Raw genomic sequence first — 24525 nt, forward strand, 5'->3', positions numbered from 1 at the left:
CCTATAACATCTCCAGCAGCCCACGTCCAGGCGTGTTTAAATAAAGGAAGAGACGCTCGAGATTGATTGATGTCCGCTTTAACCATCGACTGGCTAATCCCGATGAATGACAAACGGTTAAGACAATTGCTGTTAAGACAGTGTATATTCCCATAGTATCTTTATTTTAGGAAACCAGGGACGACCTACCAGGCGTAAAGCTAATAAAATCATCTGTGGCGACAATCTGCTCGCAAATTGGCCTCGATCGGGAAACTGGGAAAATCTACTCTCTCTCTCTCTCTCTCTCTCTCCCTCTCTCTCACGCACACACACACATACACACACTCCCTCTCTCTCTCACACGCACGCGCACGCTTGTCCAACATTTTTTAAGACCACTATGTCGTGACCGGAGCGATGCAAATGTCACACGTTTCACTGGCTCCTGTCAATCTCCGCCACCGACGCGTCAATGTTTTGATGGCGTTTGGATGAAAATCGCCCCGTGTTGCTCAGCTGCTGCTGCTGCTGCTGCTGCTGCTGTGGAAGGAGGCGGAGGAGGGAGGCGGGGAGATGGAGGTCGGGTAAGAGAGTCGAGGCTTCATCGGGGGCTCGCTTCAGCACCTGGACAGCTCCTTTCGCTGGGTTCCCCGCTGCGCTCGCCGGGGAAACCCTCGACTTGAGGAGCGGGATCTGGATCTGGAGGTGAATCCAGGATCCGGATCTGGATCTGGAGCAGCAGCACACGCAAGCCCACAGCGATCCCAGATTGCACTCGTTTTTATTTGATCTCAGTCTGATAACACTTGAGAGCTAATATGATCTTGCCGAGTGACGATGCTGCTGCTGCTGCTTGCGTTTGAGCTTCAGCCACCTCTTTGGTTTTGCACTGAAAGCCGAGCAGCGCAAGTGGGAGCAGCGGAAGCGGTGGTGCTTGTCCAATGCAAACGTGCTAAGGATAGCTGCAGCCTACACACACTGCGAGCCTGCTGCTGCTGCTGCTTCACTTACTCTGATCACCGCCGAGGGAGACATTAGGCTACTATCAGCAAGGGGGCAGCGGGAGGCACAGTTACCCGCCAACAATGTAAATCTCACACAGGTAGGTCCTTTCTGCTTCAAATAAATAATTCATCTATGTAGAACGAGGAGCTCTCAGTAGTTGTACACACAAGTCTCGTCTAGTTTCTTCTCACTTCCTGCCCAATTAATTTGATACCAGCAAGTGAAACCAGTGCATTCTTTTTATTTATTTATTTATTTTTTATCACAGGTGCTTTTATAGCTCAGATGGCAGGAGCATGGAAAGACTGACATGTACCCAGTTCTGTGGATAAATGCTTAAGAGGTGTGAAGACAAAAAGTTATGTTTGCAGTTCAATCAGTCATTTGTATAAACTGTGTCATTAATCTGAATCCAACTTTTTGAAAGCATTTGTAGATTTGAGGTTGGTGTTTATAAGTTTGATATCCATCGCCATCACTTTACTGAGTACAAGCTCCTTAACAGTAACTGATTTCTTACTACCTGAGTTTCTACGCAGAGCGTGTTTAAGGCCTTCTTTTGTTATTAGGATATAATGGTTAAAATATAGAAGTCCCATCTTAATGTAATCCAAAAATCATCAACAGCACCAATAACTACAGCCTCCAAAAAGGTCACATCAACATGTCTGTAAAACAGTTTGAGCATATTTGTGCTACTAAATTAAAAATGCTATTTTTTCCCACTTACATGAGCATGTTTCGTTGCAGGTTCAACATGAAAGAAGCATTGAAAAGGTGAAGAGGTGAACTGCGGCGTTAAACCGGGTAGAACCGAGTGGAGACCTTGTGATAACCACCACATCTCTCCTCACCAAGCATCATGGCTAATGCTGAGTAAGTACAGTCCACACACACTTCCTCACTTTCTGCCTCTGTCTCTTTATCCTCCAAACCATGTACACAAAACAGCAAGTGTGAGTGTAGGACATTTAATCATAGATCACACTTATTATCCCAATATGCTTTTGCTTTTCCGCTTTTCTTCTAATCTGTCATTCTTTTTTCACCTCTTCCCAGATTTCTGCACATGTTCATTTTTTCCCCCCAATAATGACCTTTATTCACTCAGATCCTGCTTTGGGTGTCTCTGACCCTCGTCACTCTGAATGCTAAACACAGGCACACACTGAGATGCAGATTCATGCAAACACACCTGCACAGTCTTGGCTATAAGACATGCATTCTGCAGCCATAAACACAGGTCCCAATGCTAATTCTTTCTGTGGGATACAACATATTAAATATTATTATTATTATTATCCAGTTAGTTTTACAACTTAACACCTTTTTCCTCGCCACCTCCAGTTTTCTCCCAGCCTTCCATTTTAATCTGCACCCTTGGTGTGTGTGTGTGTGTGTGTGTGTGTGTGTGTGTGTGTGTGTACTGAGAACAGCTGATGCATTACTGAGGGAACATGCTGTAGCCTGTGTGTGTGTGTGTGTGTGTGTGTGTGTGTGTAAAGAGAAAGTAAGAGGTAAGGGAGAACACTGAAAATCATTATTCTCTGTCAACTCATGATTCTGCTGGGGTAGCATGACTCTAATTTGTCTCATCTTAACTAGCTGCATTTATTCTCTTGACCTAGATGAATAGCCCTAAATCATTGCTCCATTTGTGCTTTTATGAGAAAACCAGTCCTGCTCTCGGCCCCTTACAGAGCTCAGCTCGGTGGGTCTCAGTAGCAGCGTCATATCACACCGTGTTGGAGGTGAAAATGTATCCTAAAACAGATGACTGCTTCGCACATCGGCTTTTGACAGGTCACCTGCAAAAAAAGTCAGAGTTGAACACTGATGACTGCATTAAGATACAGTTCAAAAATATGCTCAAAATGAAAAGGAACAATCCATTTAAATTTCTCTTTTTATCATTCAACCACTTGTGCCGCCACTTACCTAACACTTCTTCCTTCACCTTGGTTTTGACAGTGAAATAACACTGAATTTATGTATAGCCTATCATTTAAACAAATGCTTTGTTTTATGCAAATTAGCCTGTCTCATTCTATATCTGTATTTTATTTATTATTACAATAAATCTGTGTTCTCAGCCATTTATTCTCAGTCATGGAAGAAGTATGTAGAGTGCCAGTGCAGCAACATAGAAATCAGTAAATATGCTCCAGTCACAATTAAACATAGTGAAAAAGTATTATCTGCAAAATTATACTTGTTCATTAAAACAGCCTGTGTGACTGATTTCATTTTAGATCACATCATTAGGTAATTAATAATATAGGCAACCCATCCGGGGTGCGCCCCGCCCCTCACCCACTGACAGCTCAGAGCGGCTCCAGCCCCCCCATGGTCCTCAAGGACAAGCAGTTTACCTAATGGATGGATGGACAGATTATTACATTATAAATGCTGATTCATGCTGTGTATAATCAGCATTTTCATATTAAAACAGTTTGAAGGGAAGCTAGTGTACTTAAGAAAGTTTGGTAGTTTTCAGTGCAGTGGTCACCTTCAGAAACCCCTCTAAATGGTCTCATGATGAATCTTTGGCTCACAATACAAAATAATGGAGTCGTAAAGATGAAAAAACAAGGCACTAGACATTTGTTACTATATAGATGTAATGTTCTTCAAAAACGTGTCTGAGGTTTGCAGCTTGAAAATATTGTACAGTGTAAATAACATTGTTCCCTGTAAGAATCAGAATTGTCCTCTGCAACTGAGAGGACCATGCAGCTTTGTCTCCACATTGCTGTTCTTCCTGTTGTTTATTCAGCAGCAGTAGTTAAGAAGTTGGATACTAACAAATGTAGCTCCATGATTGTGAATTGTGGACGTTGTTCATTGTGTGCGTTCATACATACAACAACTTCAGCATACTGTTATTTAGAGTGTATTGTTCGTCCTTTGACTTTTCTTTTTTTCTATTGACAAACGAGCACCTCTATCGTCCTCCATACATCACCATAATAGTGACATTTTCAAACTCATCAGTCTTTTTTGTAGGAAAAATCACTCATCCTCTAATAAATTGTTCCTGGAAATGCCAGCCTCTTTACTGAATTTAACATTTAAAATGTAATAACACGACAGCTGTTGCTATGAATTCTGCACATGTATAAGATGCAGCAGCCAATCACTTCATATATACAGGTGTACAGAATAGACTGAATGTTTCCTGTGTACATGCAAAAATACATTGCCATTCAGTCAAGTCTGTTTCACAAGTCTACAGAAATCTGTCATTTAAGTCATTAAGTCTGCCAAGACTCATATTCCCTCATGTGTCTGTAGAAATTAAAATAATCTATTATTGGATACTGACAGTGTAAAAAGGTCCATGGACCTCTCTATTATGAAGAAGGCTTCTGTACATCTGCTGTCTTAGCCCTGCCCCACGAGAGTCTCTGCATCTCCTGTGTCTTCTACAGCTTGTATCTGTAAAGGTCAGATAAGAGACTGGTCACACCAGGGCCAGAACAGTCCATTGTGCGGTTCACCAATTCATCACAGTTTAATCTGTAATATTATTAATGAGCTAATGTGCCTGGCAGACTTCATTAATATCAACTGGCATGAAATTATGAAAGTTTTTCTGGAAGTTGAATTGGGTGTTCGAAGAAATTACCTGAAGCTATTTGTAAATTCTGTAGAAGTGATATGTATTAAGTCCTGCAGCCTGAACACTGTTGAAACAGACGGCTTTGTTTCCCAAGTTGCTGCTTTGAAAGGACGGGAAAGGTGAGAGAGTGCGGACCGAGGTGCACGCTCTAAGGTGTGATGAGATCTTCGTTTTTTTATGTTGGTTTTTTTTGCTGCTGTCATTGTTTTTGCTTGGTTTGATCTGGATGCTGATTAACTCCCCTAGGTAAAAGCTGACAGTCTTTCTTTCGCCTCATATTCATCTTTTGATGTGAAATCCATATTACGGTGTATGTGAGTCAGCAGCAAAGACAAACATTACCCACTATCTTTACTTTCTTAACAGCAAGAGAAGGAAATGTGCGTCACTAACACAGGTCCATATGTAGTGGAGCATTAGAATATCTGTATGTTGCCGTCACCAAGACACATCTGTTACATGTTGTCATCAAACTGGTCTAGGTGTTGTCTGAATATATGGTGGGAAGTTGTTGGATAGTTTGTGCTAAGTGTGTACACACTCACATGCAGTGAGTCTATAACACTAATAGACAATGATGTCCAGCTTCTCCAAAGTTCTCTGCAGCAGCTGGTGGGAGCAAGGAACATCTGCTTTGTGTTCAGTGTACTGGCCAAGTTTGAGAGTGTTGTAGATCCTCAGGCATAATGCTCAGGCAACCTAATCTAACGTGTGTGTGTGTGTGTGTGTGTGTGTGTGTGTGTTGATCTTCTATTCCACTTACGCCTTGGACAGAATGGACTGTGGTTCAGGATAAAATGCGCCTGGATGTAAATATATTTTCTCTGCCCCCCTGCAGAAGGTGTGCTTTCAAAGCTGCCACTGGGCTTTTCAAGGGGAGGCGATAAGCAGTTCAACCTGTTTGTTTGATGTGAGTTGGAGATATGTTATTTCTTGTTTTATATCCTTTATAGATGCACAATGTTTACACCAGGCATCAGTGCATGAAAGCATGTCAGATTTATATTTCATATTTCCCATCTCACAGAGCCATTGTCACTCAGTTCTAGATCCATTGACATAGTACCTATACTGTATTCAAACACTGTGTAACTGTCAGTATGACTGCTATAGTTGATCTTGTCATAATGCAGAATGTAGGTGGAATTAATGATATATGAATAGTGTTGAATAAAAGCTGAAATGGGGGTATAATGTACTGAATTCATATTGAGGAACTTTAATGTCAAATTTATTCTAAAGATTTTTGGGCATATTATATATTTATTAGTTAGCCAAAATTACCCCTGGGTTGCCTTTTAAAAAACAAACAACACTTTTTAAAACTAAATTTCTACATATTTAAATGAAACTAAGAGCCTGTAGCCAAACATGCTTTGAGCAAAATGTTTTATGATATAATGCTCACAATGACAATGCTGTCATGCTGAAGTTTTGCAGCTATATCACCACATCATAGTTTAATGTAATAGCATACTAACATTTGCTAATAAGCATCTCTTGCATGGTCGACTGTAAGTCTGTCTTGTAGTATAGGGTTTATGAGGGTCATAAGTGAGACACTTCCAGTTGTCTGAGGAAGAACATTCTTCACTACCACTGGCCTAAAGGTACTTATGTGACCTTCTGCTTTGGCCACTGAAATCCCGTGAGCAACCTTTGTCACACGATGACCTTTCCTACCTGGCCCACAACTCTATAGTCCACTATTTAATTTTATCTGCCACCCCCAGGGAATCCTGCTCCCCTGAATATCACTTCTTTCCCGGGGGTGCTCTTTTGCAGCTGCAGTCTTGTTAGTCTTTCCATGAAATAATGTTTCTGAGAATTTAGCGATTGCCACTGTTTGTTAGATAAGAACATCGGGCGGTACTCCAAAAGGTCAGTTTTTGATTTTAAGACAGCAAAAAATGTTGTATTTTATTTGTACTTACAAAGAAACTGTTTGTTTAGGGGTTTTGTCATTGGCATTATTTGCGTATACAGTAGTGCATTAAAGTTATGATAGCATTAATGAATTCTAACATTTTACAAGGAGCTAAAAATTCAAATCACCCTTTTTATGAATTTCATGTTTACATTTGATTTGGTTCCTCAAGCTATGATGCACAGTCCACTTTGTGAATGAGTCTCAAGTTTCACATCTCCATGCATCATTGATATAACTAAAACGGACATATACAGCACAGTGTCGTGGATTACCGTGCTGAAGTTTTAAATCTTGCAAAAAGAACAGAGTAGCAAAACAGAAATTCACTATAAATCCATCGGCTAGGTCAGCACCTTTCTTGATATCTCGACTGGCCGGCTGGCAGCCAGGCAGCGCACCAGGTACATCACTGTAAGCTATGAGCTGGTGGGCTCTGGACAGCTTGTGTCTGTCATGAGTAGTTATGTGTACAGTCCTGATTGTTTGGGAAGAGAGCCAAACCTGCTGCTGTGCTGTAGATGAGAGGTGGTATGGATGAGATGTTGTGTGTAGGAGAAGCGTGGTGAAAACAACATCTATCAAGCACAACGCGCAGTGGCATGATATTGTATATCCACAGTCTCAGGGTGGGAATCGATTCTTTGCCAAGTTAAACAAGTGTGCAGGAATCTGTCACAGAGGCACATTTACAACTTTCACAATACAACAACATACTAGTCCGTCCTGACATGGATTTTCTCTAGTGAGTTATTTTCTTAGAGCAGCGCTGGTTGGAGAAATATATCAGTTGCACTGAAAACTACTAAATCAGAGTCCCTTTTCATTAAAGAGGACCTGGTAAACATTAAAGGGGGATTAAATAACAATGAGAACATTTGCTTTAACTGATTAATAGATTTTTGTTTTAACTTTATTGATTTTAACAGCATCATATTCACCGCCATGATATTCTTTACTATTCAAACTTAATTTAATGTAATTTGATTTAGCTATACCTTACTGAAATCATATAGTTTCTGAGAAGTCAAAGGGCTGCTGCCTGCAGAAACTTTAAGTAAAACTCTGGTTTTTGGTTTAATATCCATTCTCTTTGCTCATATAATACATATTGCAGTGTACACCGGTTAACAGCACCATAGTGTTTTTGACTATATAGCGTATGTGAAATGTGAGGCCCTCTTGTCTAGGGAAATAATTCCATCAAATTGGGTGGAGGGCAGCAGCTCTTGAGATTAGATTGCAATAACACATTTTCCTGAAAAGAGAGATTTTATTAATGAAAAACAAAAAAACACTGTTGCATGCCATCCAGATAGTGATGAGAAGACTCTGTTTAGAAACTGCTACTGTGGCCTTACATATACACTACTCACAAAATGTTAGGGATATTTGACAAGAATATCCCTATAAAAAGTTCATGCTACAGTGATATTCTATCATGAAAGCAGCCTTTTAAGTAGAAGGATGCAATGGTAATTTCTTAATCTCAAACAAAAGCTAACAACAGTATACTATACTATACTATACTATACTATAGCACAACAAAAATCTCAATGTCTCAATAACATTCGGACAATTAGACGCTGCTAGTGATTTTTGTGGTTAATCACCTTGTTAGAGAACAGCATGTTATTCAATAAGTACTGAAACATTGAACAATTGGACATGTACATTCAATAGTTTAGAGAAGGCTAAATTAAGTTCACCTGTAAAGGTTATAGTGTATTTTAGGTGCATTCTGAAATTTTATCCAAAAGCCAAACATCCCTAACTTTTTGTGAGTAGTGTTTAAATATGTGTGTGTGTGTGTTTATTTATTTATGTATTTGCAGTAGCTTATATGCAGACCTATATGAAATTGATAACCCAAAGAACACACTCACACAGACTTGTTTTTACATGGTTACTTTTTAAAGCCTGTATAGTTATAAGAACAAATGTGAACATGAGTCCTCCAATCATCAGCTTTCCCATTACATGAGAATCAAAGACATTCAGATCAAAATCAATGCAGTGCCATCTTTTTGTTACAAACATTCTTCATCCTTCCAAAGGAGGGTGGTATTGCCAGAAACTGGACTAGACACAACTGTCGTTAGAATAATTTAGGTGACTCTGATGACTCAAGCAACTGTCGTTACAGGCGAGATCACTGGCCTTGATAATGACTGTGCACAGAGGTTAAATACCAGGGTCTCCCCACCAGTCACTCAGAGGCAGGCTCTTGAATGAGATATATCTACATTGCTGGTCAAAATTTTTTTTTACACCATGTCCATTTTTCCAAACTCCTTCATCCTTCATCCTTGCTAAAACCAAATAACGACATCACCCACAATTCAACCCATGTTCAGTCAGATATTTAGGTATTTGGTCATTGGATGTGCTATGATTACAGCTCTGAAATGGCTCAGGCAGAGAGAGGGCAGGGAAATGTCATACTTTATGTGTGTTAGAGGGGACATATAGAAATGTCACTTTTTGAAAGCTCTTTAACATATATTTGGGTGTTTGGCTTGCCTTCCAGGCTCCCGAGGTTGAAATCCATGTGGTTTTACGAGCTGTTCCCTCAGTTGTCATTCAATGACGTCATTAGTTTTTGAATTTGCATAATACCACCCCTACCTGTGAGTAACAATACCGGTAGAGGGTGTGGGGCAGGTTGAGCAGTGGTTCATTTGCATTTAAAGGGACAGGCACTGAAACCAGCTATTCTGAGCAGGGCTATAGAGTGCCGAAGCGGAAGCAGGAAGTAATTTCGTGATCCGATTGAATTGTGTCATGAGAAAAATATATGACCTTAACCTACTTAAAACATCACATTTCATGCCAAAAAAACAGCAACCCTTGCGTGTCAGACAGGTCTTTAAGACACCTGGGAACTATTTTAATTTGTGGAAAAGGGGCATAATATGTCCCCTTTAATATTTCATAATTTGTTTCAATAGGGAATAAGCACTTGGCTGGCTCCTGCTTCACTTCCCAGTCTTAAGGTCACACTGGTTCAGAGTTTTGATCTGATGGGCCTTGGTGGCTTTATTTCCACACACACGCACACACACACACAGATTAGGATGCCCTCCAAAAGCTCAGGTCACTCCAGATCACATCTAAGGTCTTTTAGTGTTGACATTATCACTGTATATTTTAATAAACCATGGCTGTGGCCTACAACCAGGGTCATGGATTGTGTGTGTGTGTTATCTGTTATCTGCCTGCATGTCTGTCCTTTCCCAAAGGTATGCCTGCCTGTCAGATAACGTGCCCCTCCTCTGAATGTTTTAGGTCACTCAGTGTTGTCTGTCGCAACAGTAGAAATAATAAGTTAGAGCTTGATATTTGTACCTTTTGAGAAACTCCTGCAAACAACACAAGACCTTTGACTGTCTGAAAAGGAGGGAGCAAACTGGAAAAAAACAAACAGGTGTTGTCCTCCCCCTGCACTTTTTTTCTTCTTACTTTTCTCTTCTGGCAAAAGAGAAAATGGAAGCACCATCTCTTTTTCACCACCTTGTCTCCTCTTTCGTAGCACCTCTACATTTCCACTTCTTCTTCCACTTTGCCACTTTACTTTTTTCTCTCCACTGTTCTTTCTATTTTTTCACTCCTTCACTTTTGCAAATTACCACCACATCTCACTTCCAGTCCTCCCCCTAAACCTTTGCAGTCCTTGTTCCCCTCACTGTCACTTCTCCTGACTACTTTCTCTGGTTCCGGCCTCATATCTGTGGTCATTTTCCTATTTTTTCATTGTTCCTATGTTTCTTTTGTCTTTATTGCCCTCCCCTGTCCATCTTGTTAGTCACCGATATCCATTCCCCCTTGGCCTCCCTCTCCTCCTCTACAGTTTCCTCTCCCCATCCACCTTTTTTTCTGACTTCCTTTGACGTTTGAAGGAGAGTGGGGATCCACTCAGCTGACAAAGGGAGAGGCGATGACGTCACAGCAGACATGATACACCAGCATCTGCTCTGGTCTAAAAATACACACCACAGGGCACACACAGTCAGTCTGCAGCTGCACTCAGCATTTGTTTCCACCTCCACGCTCTACTGAGATGGCCCAGCTTTTACACAACTGGGGCTTGTGGGCACGCTGGGTTACATGCTGCTGCCCCACAACTGAACTGCCTTGATGTGTTAAGATATTACTTTAAAGACTCTAGCTATGTGCAGGTGGGGTCACAGTGTGCTGACTGAATAAGGTGGCAGCATATACGTTAACCTTTCCTTTGTGCGTTATTTCATTTCTTATATATACTGTATATATAAATCATTCAAATTGGCATTCAAAGGTCCTAATTGTAAATTCCAATTAAAACCTTATCAATGAGGAATACTAATAAAAAATGGTGGCACTTATGTACAGTACAATGAATCTTAGGTCACTTCAATCATTTATTCAGTTTGCCCTTTTTATAGCTTGTGTTTTTTGGTGTAATATTGTTGTCAGTTTTATTTTGTGACGTGTATACAATATTTTCTTTAGACCTGATCTCAAGGTGATTAGCATCACAACTCACCCACTTATTTAACACAGCAAAACAATGATACAAGTAAATGTGACCATATATGGAGTTTTCATGTTCTCCCTATGCTTGTGTGGGTTTTCTCCAGGTACTCCAGCTTCCTCCCACGATCCAAAGACATGTAAGCTAGGGTTAATTGGTGACTATAAATTGCCTGTAGGCGTGAATGTGAGTGTGAATGGTTGTTGGTATGTATATGTCAGCCCTGTAAAGACTGGTGACCTGCAGTACACCTGTACACCCAGTGTCAGCTGAGCTAGGCTCCAGCCTTCCTGTAACCCTAAATGGATAAGTGGTATAGCTTATGAAATAGCTAATTGTTAGGCTACCTTGTATGCTTTTATTTCTGAAAAACTGGTTACAAGCAATACATTAAATTATGTTATAATGTGTGTCTGCTGATAAAGTGAAATTACACTTTTAACAGTATAGGAAAAACTTGGAGCAATCTTTCTCAAAGAATGGTGGTCCGTGAGCGACCCCCATTGGTCCGTGACATGGTAGCATATCACGCTAAAAAATGTACACCTTTTGTTGTTTTCAATATTAAATCAATTAGTATGTGAAATCAAAATGAAAATATATTTGAATTGGCTGTTTTGCGGATTTGTCGGACGTGAGCAGTGCAGTAGACAGGTTTGCGACACCACAACCAATTTACGTCAAAATTATCATGACCCTGCCGTGACCTCAGGAATGTGCGAAGTGTGCTAATGTTTAATTGATTATGGATCAGTGGCTTAGGCCAGAAAACAATGATTGAGCACAGAGACTATGATATTGGTAAAGCTGTTGTAATTTGTGAGCTGTTGAAGTTGGTGTAGTGTTTTGGAGGTTAGGTGGTCCGTGAGTGTATTTTTCTGACTGAGAGGGATAGGCTCAAAATCTTACAACTTTGACAATTTAATTACGATAATAAACATTACAAATGTGTGTCATTGAAATAATTGCTTTGAGCAACATTAAAAAGATAATGTGTATTTGTTATTAAAAAAAAACATTATTAAATATTATGGCAGTAACAGAAGTCTGCAGAGAAAAACCTTAGCAGCTGTTTACTTCAGTAATCCTTACAACATTGTTCCCATAGTACACAGTAAATGAACATTGTACGTATCAGGTAATATCCAGCTCTCACTATCAGCTGTCCTCGGTCTGTTTCCTGTCACTCCTCTTTCTTTTCTCATCAACTCATGTTCTTTTGTGTCACTATTGTTTGGGTTGTGTTGTTGTTAATTAAGCTTTTTTGCTATTGGAGACAGTAATGTGCGCACACACATACACGACGCACACACAGTGAATTGCTGTATTTGAGCAAGGCTCCGAATCTGCAACTTCTCTAGTCCTCACCTCAGTAGAATGTATTGAGTTGTGGACGTATTAGACTAAATGTACCATCTTTACTGAAAGAAATGCTTTTTAATGAGTGGATAATGTGCTATAAGAATTGCAGTTGTTCTTTCATAGTAATATATGTCATCCTCTGTCCTGTTTTCCCTGTGGTCTTGTGTCTCTCTGCTGCTGGTGTTGGCATCTAACTAGGGAAGTGGAGCAGGCAGGTCTGTCAGACTTGGAGATCATCTCCCAGCCGGTGGAGGATGAGAACCAGTGCTTGGCTCCTCCGGTCCAGCTGGTGAGTTTTGGCTACAGAGATCTACCACTGGCAGCTCTGGACCTCTCGCTGGCTGGCTCACAGCTTCTTTCCAACGTAGATGAAGACGAAAACAGAGAAGGGTGAGTGGGACTGCTGTTGTACGGTGAACACTTCTTACACACTCACAAACCACTTTATTAGGTACAACCTGCTCTTTCTGGGTTAAACCTGCATTTTCCTTCAGAATTGCCGAATTCTTCGTGGCATAGATTCATCAAGGTGCTGCATGGAGACACTTCTCAGAGGTTTTAGTCCACATTGACATGGTAGCATCATGCAGTTGCTGCAGGTTTGTTGACTACACATCCATGACGTGAATCTCCTGTTCCACCAACTGCTTTTTGAGTGCAGTTAAAGCAGATATCAGTGGAATGTTTTTGTTAATATAAGTCCTAAATAGTCCTATTTTCCGTCAGCAATCACTTACATGAAGTATTTCAGCCTAAACACGAGTCTCTCCGTCACTCTGCTCTGCTGTAACCCGAGGAGAAAATTTTCCTTGTGGTATACAAGTGTTATCCAATGAGGGGAGAGAACGGCATGAAGGGCTGTGTGTGCAGCCAAGGGATGCGCGTGAATGTGGTGACGTAGCACGAGGACCAATTGATGCCTGACAAGGGCGGGGGCTGCTAACTCATGGTGCGTTCAAGGAAACTCGTACTTTGTGTTTTTCCTTCCTGTGAAGTCATACCAGTTCGATCTGGTACGAGTTCACGGGTCGGAAGTTACGAGTGGCCGTTATAGGGAACTTTCACAGACAACAGGACGGTAAAAACACGAGCTACGGGTTACCTGGAACGCTACCAAGTCATAGTTGTGACTTGAAGCTGTAACTTACGGTTTCAAAAGCCTGCCTTGAACACAGCATTAGCCGAAACGGCCGTGCCCCTGATATCTGCTTTAACTCATTCTTAAGAGACCAGTTTGAGATGATTTGAGCCTTGTGACATATGCACCGTTAACACACTGTTATCCTGCTGAGAAGATGGGTACACTGTGATCATAAAGGGATGGACACGGTCTGCAACAATACTCAGCAAAGACACAATGCTCAGTTGGTACTAAGGAACCAAAGGTATGCCAAGAAATCTCTACACTATTTGTCAGCAGAAAGGCGTGAATGACACATTGATGGTATTTTTTTTTCTAGGTGACTATTCTTAAAGTGTTTTTGTGGCACAAAAGTGGAACAGTCACACTCACAGTCAGTATTGGCCAACAATTCCTGCAGTCCGCTTAAGGAAATAAAATAAATAAACTGATTCCCAAAGACAACTAAAAATACCACTATTCAAAAGCACTTATCTCTCATACCACGTCTCCTTTTCACCACAATGAGCACTAAGCATGTCATGTGTATTTGTTAGAAAAACTATAGCTAGACTTTTGTAAGTCTCTCTATCACAAGTGTCCACTAATAGCTTCAAAATGTTCCCTGCTTCTCATTGGCCTGATATCCACGCTTCACTCTCATGATTATTATTGATATCACATATGAACTACTACAACTAGCTGTTTGCCTTTCAGTATGTTGAAACATAAGCCAGAGATTATGTAATGGATAATGTGGTTTAACGATATTGTTATGTGATATTATTTGTAGAGCTTTGAGGGCTGGTAATGTGAGAGGAGGCGTGTCACTATGCAGCAGCCCCTCCATACGTTGGTCAATCTCAGCAGTCTGCGCGTTGGGGGGGGGGGTTAGGGGGTTAGGGTGTATGGTATCTATTTCTAAAAAGAAATACAAATAAAAATCTCTAGTTCATCTGGGTGGAATCCTCATAAATCATTTACAGGTGATTTTCAATTTAATAAAAAGTAAAAGTAAAAACTGAAGCATCATCTGAAAAGACATTTGTATTGTGTGCAGCTGATGTACAGTATATAAAAGTATACGTAATGTCAAGGATTGTTTTTTGTCTACATTATCTGAAAAATTGATTCAACATGAATTAGTTCAGTGAAACAAATTAGTATTCAGAGCTCGCCATTTTCACCCTGAGGTGATTACATTGACCAGAACATCAGCCAATGGCAGCAGTGGTAAGCCAGTCTTTCCCACCTGTCATATGCAGCACTGCTACAAAGGTCTCCACCATATAGAGTGTTGAAGACCGAACTGATGCAAGGCAAACTTTGCTGATCTCCTGTCAGCAGTGAAAGGGAGGAAGAAGCTTAGAGAAATAGCAGGTGCACTGCTTGTACTGAGCTTTGCCTCTCACAGAGTGTGGAAGGTGGACATGCATCATACTGTGCATACAGGTGAATGTGACAGCTTTAAGGAGAACAAAGTATGATGGGAATATACACTGAAACCTAAAAGTGGCTCGATATAAATGTATTCTCTGTTGGAGTATGATTGAAATGAAATAGGAAAAGATGTAAGAAGAGCGTGTTTTTGAAAGTCACACATTGCAATCGTCTCTAACATTGTTAACAGGAATCATATTGAACACAGATAATTTATGTAACTTTTCAACCACCGCTAATGTCCAGCATTGAGCCATCACTGCGCAGTCATGAGAAATTAGGAAGCGTGGAAGAGCTGCGACTTCCAGGAGGGTCTTCACTTCGTCTGTTATTGTGTGTGCTGAGAGTGTCTATCTATCTCATATGATCATGTCACCTCAGTTCTAGTAAAGCTAAATTATTATTGCAATGACGAAAGGAATTTTTGGAAAATTCCGACTTTTAAGACAAGATGCAGAACTCATAGTTTGTGTTTGAACAATTTTACATGTGTTTACTTTGACTTGACTACTGGGCAGAGGGGACCCTCCAAAGTCAAACTTGTCACGAATTTAGGTTGCATTATGGGACATTTAGAACTAAGTATTTATGGACCCATTCTAGACGTTAAATGTCAGGATATATCAGCCTGTGTTTCACTAGCCTGCATTCTTACTTGATGGCAGTTTTTATTTCTGGCCTCGGACCCATGTAAACTGAAACAGGTACAGTACACTGTGTATGTCTACACATGTCCATGGTAGAGTCACTGGGATGTCAGTGTGTTCTTGACATGAACAATATTTTCCTTGTTAAGACCATCTACCACACAAACACGCACTCTCTCTCTCTTGCTCTCTCTCTCTCTCTCTCTCTCACACACACACACACACACGCACACACGCACACACGTCCCATCACACTTGCATAAATGCCACATAGTATGCATGATTATCATCCATCATGTGTTAAGTCTCCCTCCCCAAGTCCTTGACTTGCTGTCCCCGTTGCTCGGTATTACGTCGATTTATCATTAAGTGACAACCTCTGGGTTGTCCAGCATCCATAAGTTAACCAAGATCAATTCATCATTTCAGACAAAGTACCCACCCTCCCTCCTCCTGCCTGCTGACAGCAGGAGCCTTTATTGTAAGTGACATTTTACAGCGAACGAGCCAGGAGCCGATAATATTGCACACTTAATTTCTTGTAAGTCTTTTGTTCTGACTATACATGATGTCACAGACAGTTACTGTGTTTTGTGTCACATGTATGATCAGAAGGAGGCTGTTTAATGTTGTTTCCTTACACACTTTCAATTACATCACTGATGCTGATTGATTAAAATTAAAAATGATCAAATTGTTCTTGACTGACGTACAGATTTGGACTGCACCAGCTGGGCCCTGACAGACTCTGTGGTCTCCAGACTGTGTTTTATAAATTTAGCTGAAATCACAGCTTTGTCCTTACTTTGTGTGTTTGTTGATTTTGTCAGACAACACTGTGTGGTTATAAAATCAGGATTTGACCATTCAGCCAGTGATGTTTATGATTATTATGTGACATCACTTTGTGTTTTTATAATTGAGCAATGCAGACCTTTTTTCTCTAACTGAGAATTTGGATGCATGATGATGAGGCACTTCTCTAGCCTCTAGTGCACCCTGTACAATATAGAACTTAAGGCTTATGGGACCAAACTGACTAAGCCTTAAGTTAATTAGATACGTTTAGTAGAATTATTATAAAGCACCAGTATGCAAAATGATATAGATGAATTTTATAGACAATGAAAATATCAAAAAAAAGAGGAAACATAAGTATTGTTGGTTTAGACATGAGTGTCTGCATAGTAATTATGGTTGAAGTCACGTTAAACTTATGAGCTGCTATTTCTTTTCTGCCTTAACATGACTGTGTGAAATGCTGGTATGGCATATGGATATGAGGTCACATCACAGCTGTCCTTTTGATTAGTCACCATATTAACAGATTTTTATTTTCCACCATGCAAAACCTACTCCTTGTCCAGTCTCCTCATTCTGTCCAGCAACTGTGACTCAAACCTGGCTCTTAGCACAAGCTCTCACTAGGATGCACATAAACACCATAAGCTGTAGTACAGGCTCCAACACACACACACACACACACACACACACACACACACACACACACACACACACGTACCATATCCATACACGGCGACTCATCCAAGTCCTCCGTTTGACACCAAATCAGGTCTCACTCCATTGGTTCCCTTCAGTTAGCCAGTCATGGCCAGAAACAGATGGACGTCACAGACGCACCGTCAACAGTGCAGTAGGCGATGCTGACACTCACACTGTGCTTGTATCACAACCAGAACACCCTTCATGTGTCCTGTCGTATATCAGGGTACGTGATGGCATGCATGTCCATCCCTGTATGCAGAACGAATGAGATAATGAGATGGTGAGCTGATGCCATTCACTCACTGTGTTGGATTTGTGCTGTTTGGAATAACTTTAGTGTACAGTAATGAATCATGCATACAGCCTTTTTTTTTTTAAATCGTAGCTCAACTTGTAAAATACCTGTATACCAGCTGAAAGTATGATTTATACAATAACTGGGTCACAGGCCTGCTGTTGTTGAGTAATTACAAAAACAAGACTACCAGTATGTTTAAATGAGCTCGCGTCCAAGGGCAAGAGACTAAATTTCTCCTTCTGGTCTCGGAGGCTGAAAAACTGTGCGCACCCCTGCTACAAGAAGCTCTAACAACAGATTTACCAGTCACTGCAGTGAGGGTTATTTTACCAGTGAGCTCAATTTGCTCAAACTGTGCTTAGTGCGATGGGGTCACTATTTCATATTCAAGTCATTAGTGCGAAATGTCTGGCTGTAAAAATGCTGCCAGTGGGAGTTGTAAAAGTCATCATTCTTTCTTTTAGCTTTAATGAAATTCCATTTAAATCCACCAGGCATGAGCCCCCGTAATGTGTGTATTACATCTTTAGTATACCTTAAATGCTACTACTAATCCTTCTCATTAATCACCATTATCAGGCCTTGTGTCTGGCCTTGTATTGGAAACTTTCATTAGGATGTTCCTATAGCTCTTGGTTTGTTATAATAGAGGTGAACTATAGAGGAACACTGCTGTTTATAGGCCTCACAGACCTGTGAGATTTGACCTGAGAGGGAATATACAGCACTTTCAATTGGTGAGAAATCAGTAGTGAAAAAGAAAAAGTGTGAGTTTAAGAGGAGAAGACGCCTCCTCTGACATTAAGGCCATGTCATTAAAATCAGGGCGATGTAGCAAGAGAGCGTCTCACTGAATGTGTCAGTCAGTCTGATTCCTTCCAGGTCCCTCCCTCTGTTTTATTCTGTGGATTTCAGCACCGCTGGGCTTTCGGTGATTACGCTGGTGCCTCTGTCTCCTCATTACCGTATCGATCTACCTCTCAAACAGTCAGCGGCCATTACCCTCCTTAGATGACATTCACGAAGGCCACACCCATGCACCATCATCACGTTTTTACAAGTTTTATGCAGCAGTGGGCGGGTTACTTACTAAATCAGCACTTTCAGATTGGCTTACCTGTGAGCTGACTTTGTTGAGTCATAACGGCATGTAAGCACCATCAGGCCCATGTACTGTATGTGTGCTCACTTTCAGGATGCCTGTAGGAAAAGCTGGAGCGCATCTAACAGAGAGACAGATTGCAAAAGTCACCTTTAGGGAAATGAGGCTGAGGAAATGAAACTTTTTTTATGAGCATGTTGAATGATGAAGTGAAGTTGAGAGGAGGAAAGATGCAGTGGTGGGATGGGAATCCACAGCCATCAAAATGAAAATGTATATCTAAAGAATCTATTGGCTGCCCTGCTGACTATACCTGGAAAAGTGGATTGCTCCACCTCCCACCCGCCACCAGCCTGCATTAGCTGGCTCATTGGTTTCCTGAGATAGTGAAGGGGCATCCTGGAGGAAGCTATGCATGGGAGAATGTTAAGGCGTGCTCTGAAGTGATGTTTGGCAGAACTGTCACGTGTTCTCCTGAAACTAAGAATGTCACAACCACGGTAGAGGTTTTTCATCAACATGGTGACAGTTCATTGGGTGAGGAGTGGAAGATTGTTTTTACCGGGTAGTTTGGGAAATGTCTCGCCGTCAGCAGACCCTTTCTCATCTACTTCCAGAAAGAAATTGGGTGTAAATAAAAATCATATGCAAACTTCTCTGTTGTAATGTGTAATTAAACTGCTTGTAGCATGTTTTAAAAAAAAAAGTAGTAAAAGTTGCCTGAAATAGAATAATTGCAAGAAAAAATACACAGCGCGTATTTACATGTTGTGTATTGTGAGCAGGAGAAAACTCAAAGGCAGTAATTGTGTTTATCAAACAGAGCTTTGTGCTATTGTGCTTTGCCCATACTGTAAGGCTGCAGCGTGTTTCATAGCGGGAAGCAAGCGAAGGGGATTAATCAAGAGAAAAGGCTCCTGTGTCAAGCTGCCACTGTGTGATGAAGCACCTACTGTCAGCCATGTTTGCATATCATAGCCTTTAGCATTGTGAAGGTGGAGCTGATCTTACTGCTATTTCTTATATGGTGAGCTGCCCTCACTTCACATGATGGCAAAGTAGTCACTCACACACTGCGTCCCTCTCTCTCTCTCTCTCTCTCTCTCTCTCTCACACACACACACATGCACGCACATAGAGTATTTATACATTTAGAAAGAAAGAGGGGAAACAAGGCCAGGCCTGACGAGCTTTCTCACTGCACTGTGTAGTGGTTGTTATCTAATTCTCTGTAATCATGGTTCACTTCATATTCCAGTTTTACTGGGCTGTCACACATCATTAGGAACAATAGTGGTCCTTCATTGATGCTTCTGCACATTTAGAAGCTCTTCTCTTCGTTCTCTCTCATTCACCACATTTCTACATATTCCTCAGTTTCTTCCTTTTTCTGGGTCTCCTTCCATTTCCTTTGTTTCTTTGCCTTTTTTTGCACTCACTATCTCGTCCTGCTCTATCTATTTCTGTAATTGGTTTCATAGAATGTGTACCTTCTCATGCTGAAAACTAATCTGTGCTGTAACTCAACTAAAAGCCGTCAGCAGACCCTGAAAAGCCTGCTGACGGCTTTTTTTTGTAATGCACTAATGTCATATTAGTGCATTACATCCCATATTTTATTATTTTCACGGTGACTACCAGAGGCACCTTTACAAGCCCCCAGGAGCCTCGAGGTTCATGGTTTGATGGTGAAGGTGAAGATAGGTGGACAGGTTGGAGATTTCCAGCACCCATTTACTGTATTGTTGCCTAACACTATGTTCCTATCAGGAGAGATGTGGGCGACATTGTGGGAGGTGGTTGTTCTAGCTAGCATCAGGGGGCAGTTGCAGTGTTAGCAGTTTTGGCGCCATGGTAAGTGGAGTGTAGTTATTAATAGCTTTGGGCTCATCCATCTTCCTGTCTAGGAAAAATGCTGGGAGGACCAAGGTGGCATGGGCTTGTGTTCAGCACTTTCATGGCCGCCCACTCTCCCCCTAGTCATCAAGCTGCTTTTGTTTGTTTTTTTGTTTTTTTAGGTTGAAGGGTTCTTTTGGTGCATTTCAGCTTGTATTTGTGTAGACGGCTGCTGGTGTGTGGCTTTGTTGAAAGGGGGAGGGGTCTTGGCCTCATCTCTAGCTTCCATTGATGGTTTAAACTGGCAGTTGAGTAGTTCCTGATGATAACTGGGCCAGTCACAAAAGTGAAATAAAATTTAGAAATTAGGTTCCATGTTATGTGAAAAGGTACTTCCTTTAGTCAGAAAAAAAATTATTTTGTTTTAGGTTTGGAAAGTTTACATTGAATTAATTGTTTTCTAAATTGGAAAATCTAAAACATGAATCTTATTTCTTCATAAGACTAAAATACTGTAGCACTGGACAAACACATTTTGACCTGACCAATTTAAAAATGGGCTAACTACAAACAAAATTAAAAGGTCTAGGTAGAAAAACGTAAAGCTTTTCAGGCCACGCAGGCATCATGCAGCATAAACACTACACTGACAACTCTGTTTAAAGGATAAATAGCCTGGAGCTTAAATACCATTTTAAAAAATAACATTTAACACTAACCGAAAATACCATTTAACAAACTCTGTTATGCCTTTTAGCAACACACCTGACTGTTGCAGCAATACCTGCTCACAGCCTGAATATACAGTACAACCCAACATCTGATGTGCACATGAAAAGGTGTAATAAAGTGGTCACAATCCAGAGTGTGATGCTGACAGGGTGACAAGGAAAAGGGGAAACTAACTGAGCTTATTAGAGTCAGAAGAGAAGGGATAACACCTGGGTAAAAAAAAAAAACCCTGTGAAAGCAAGTTGCCAGACTAGCTCAAAAGACCACCGCCAACCTCCCACTGCCATTACAAGTGCACACCTGAGCATTGGAAGGATGTCACATCCCATCCCAGTGATGGGTATGTGGTTGCCAGACGCTGAGACAGAAGCATATGTTGCTGAGATGGCTGTTCCAAATGTGCAAGGAGTCCAGAGTTAGGTACCAACACCAGATGGTTCATCTAAATCTGTAGTGAGCAGAGGGGGCGGGGTGGGGGACAGGGGCTCCAACCCTATGCCACCCACTAGCTTTAGGCCAAGGGTCCAAATGTTCCATTTTGGAAATACAGCTGGCCCATTTGCAAAATTTAGAAAGTTGTCAATGGAAAAATTCAAGTATAGCCCTATTCACATAATTATGTCCATGGTTTAGTGGTGAAACTGGTTCTGACACTTGGCTTTTGTGGCCTAAACCAGTTTTTCTTAACTCTTCCAGACTCCAGCCCCATGTAGTTTAGATACCAAATGTTCACTGTTTGTCATATTGGTTGTTTTTGTATCTCTTCAGAACAAGTGGATAAACCTTTTATGTGTATTATTATGCAGCCATTCCATTTGGTCATTTAAATTGTATGTGATATAATGAACTCTGCAATTTATCATCTTCTCTGCCAATGTCCTTCCTAGTTTATTTAATGTAACATTTATATATCTACGTATGTTTTAATGGCACAATCCAGCTAAAATGATCAGATGTGTCATTAGTCTTCCTTGCCTGTACAGTCAAAGTTCAGTCTTTTATTTTGCTGCATTTAAATGAGCTATATATTTACTCAGCTCAGTCACCTCAGTTGAGATCCATAACTAACTGCAGTCTATAGTGGGAGTAGCCCGATCGAAGCTGGCTCTGACTGGCTGTGCACATGTGAATGCACACATGCAATATACACTCACAGAATACAGAATGTGGACATTGACCTTCCTGTCCCCTTGCAACATACAAATTAGTCTTTCCCCAGCGCTCCCACAGGACTGAGAGGAAAAGCTGAACACCAGTTGCCTTTGTTGACTGTTGTGGTGTTCAGGAGCTGCTCACAGTAAATCCCTATAGTGGTATCTATCTATCTATCTATCTATCTATCTATCTATCTATCTATCTATCTATCTATCTATCTATCTATCTATCTATCTATCTATCTATCTATCTATCTATCTATCTATCTATCTATCTATCTATCTATCTATCTATCTATCTATCTATCTATCTATCTATCTATCTATCTATCTATCTATCTATCTATCTATCTATCTATCTATCTATCTATCCATCTATCTATACATCTATCTATACATCTATCTATACATCTATCTATACATCTATCTATACATCTATACATCTATACATCTATACATCTATACATCTATCTATCTATCTATACATCTATCTATCTATCTATACATCTATACATCTATCTATCTATACATCTATCTATACATCTATCTATCTATACATCTATCTATACATCTATCTATCTATACATCTATCTATACATCTATACATCTACACATCTACACATCTACACATCTACACATCTACACTATACTACCATGGTTGCTGCTGGCATGACTTGGAATTAGACTAAGAAGTTGTTATGCAACTGCTGCACATAAGCAAATGAGCCATTTGAATCAATACTCTGCTTTCCTGACAATATTGTTGATGCGAGAAGGTTAATATTGTGCTAATAATTCGCCTGTATAATTTATTTTTAGCTGCTGACAGAAAGTTTCAATAAACAAAACCTGCTATATCTGAGCAGAAGTCAGTCAGCTACCTCACATATTTAGATTTGACTCCAAAGTCAGTCATATATTTCTCTTGGTTGTGTTTCCCATGAAAATGCTGCAGGAGTTTGGGGGTTTGCCTCTTCCCTGCTGATGTGTTGTGATCAGTGGTGCACAGGCATTGGTAATGGGGAACCTTTCAAATGTAAAATTAATTACCTGCAATCTGACAGCATCAGGGAAACTCAGCATGTATTTTATGCTTAGTTGGTACTCCCCCTTTTCCATGCTTGCTTTAGCATGAAGTATTGTGTGTGTGAGTGTGTGTTTGTGAGTGAGTGCACTGGTTGTTGAAATGTGGAGCCTGCTGGAGACACATATGTCTCTAGGGGAGGATGAGATAGTGCCTGTCTGGTCTCTGCTTTGTCATATTTGTCAGGTGTGATTGAATTTGCCATCAGCAGATTTAGCTTGGAAATACACTTGTAATTGTAACAAGAGAGACAAAATAAAAGTCCTGATGTACTATGTTAATGTACTACTGTATATACGTCGAGCAACTGTGCAAGCCGTGTTCCTTTAAATAGACTTGTAGTTGCTTGCTGGTGATACACCAACATGATGGAATAAGAAGTGAGGTAAAAAAAAAATAAAAAAAAAGTTGATATAGAAATTCTTGTTGGACTTGTTCTCTATTGCTGTCTATTCGACTAAAGCTGAATAAATGTTTAAGCAATATCTCCCCTTCCACTCCAGTGGAGTACTTTATCTGATGAGACCATCAGGTGCTGTGAGTCTGACAGTCCCAGTGTTTGGTGGCTCACTCAACGTGCTGGTATCGATTACTTCCCCTGATTTAATCTCCCTCCTCTGTTTCCCTGTCCAGCTCCACTCAATCTCAGCAGCAGTGGGAAACACTGACAGCTATATCAACCTGCTCAATTCGCACTGGCAGAGGAAAGAATATAGAGAAATAGATGAGGTGGAAAGAGAAAACAGTGGAATCAGGAGAGCAAATGAAGAAAGAACAGAGAGTCATTTGCTAAATCAGATTTCAGTTGTGCAAAATGTCAATGTGAAAATGTGCGAAGCCGAAACAAGTTTGAAAACAACCAGTTTGGGAGGTGACCTTGTCCATTGTATGTGCTTGTCTATTGGTGACTTGGGCCAGGTGGTTCTGTCAGGCCGTCAGGGCCGAGTGGGTCAGGGAAACAACATTTGTTACTGTTCTCTTGCTTTAATAAGACTCATTAATATACTGCATGTGTCACCAGCAGTGTCTGACTGCGTCCCCTCTGGGCTAGGCTAGTTTTGGCATGACATGAAGTAAGGACACACACATTCACTGCATTTAGCCTCTATTTGTCTCTTATACCAAAATCTGAGTCTTCACACTCGCTGTGAACTCACATCCACATAGTGTGAGTGTGTGTGTGTGTGTGTGTGTG

General features: G+C 40.7%; 1 protein-coding gene across 3 annotated transcripts in view; it reads left to right on the forward strand.

The window, feature by feature from the left end:
* The first annotated feature begins 308 nt into the window (after positions 1-308).
* The window catches only part of LOC146989831 (transmembrane protein 266-like), a 44552-nt gene continuing 20335 nt past the window's right edge, over positions 309-24525 (forward strand). Inside the window, exons 1-4 of one of the 3 annotated variants that reach the window (XM_085764335.1) lie at positions 957-1084; positions 1256-1330; positions 1738-1863; positions 12610-12801. In XM_085764335.1, coding sequence (XP_085620461.1) covers positions 1850-1863; positions 12610-12801 — 206 coding nt within the window. In that variant the 5' untranslated portion in view covers positions 957-1084; positions 1256-1330; positions 1738-1849. Of the gene's footprint in view, positions 1085-1255; positions 1331-1737; positions 1864-12609; positions 12802-24525 lie in introns of all 3 variants that reach the window. The other 2 variants (XM_085764327.1, XM_085764344.1) reach the window with 2 other exon arrangements.

The sequence above is a fragment of the Trachurus japonicus genome, chromosome 3 (assembly GCF_045865225.1).
Source record: "Trachurus japonicus isolate A0001 chromosome 3, Traja_1.0".
Taxonomy (NCBI): domain Eukaryota; kingdom Metazoa; phylum Chordata; class Actinopteri; order Carangiformes; family Carangidae; genus Trachurus; species Trachurus japonicus.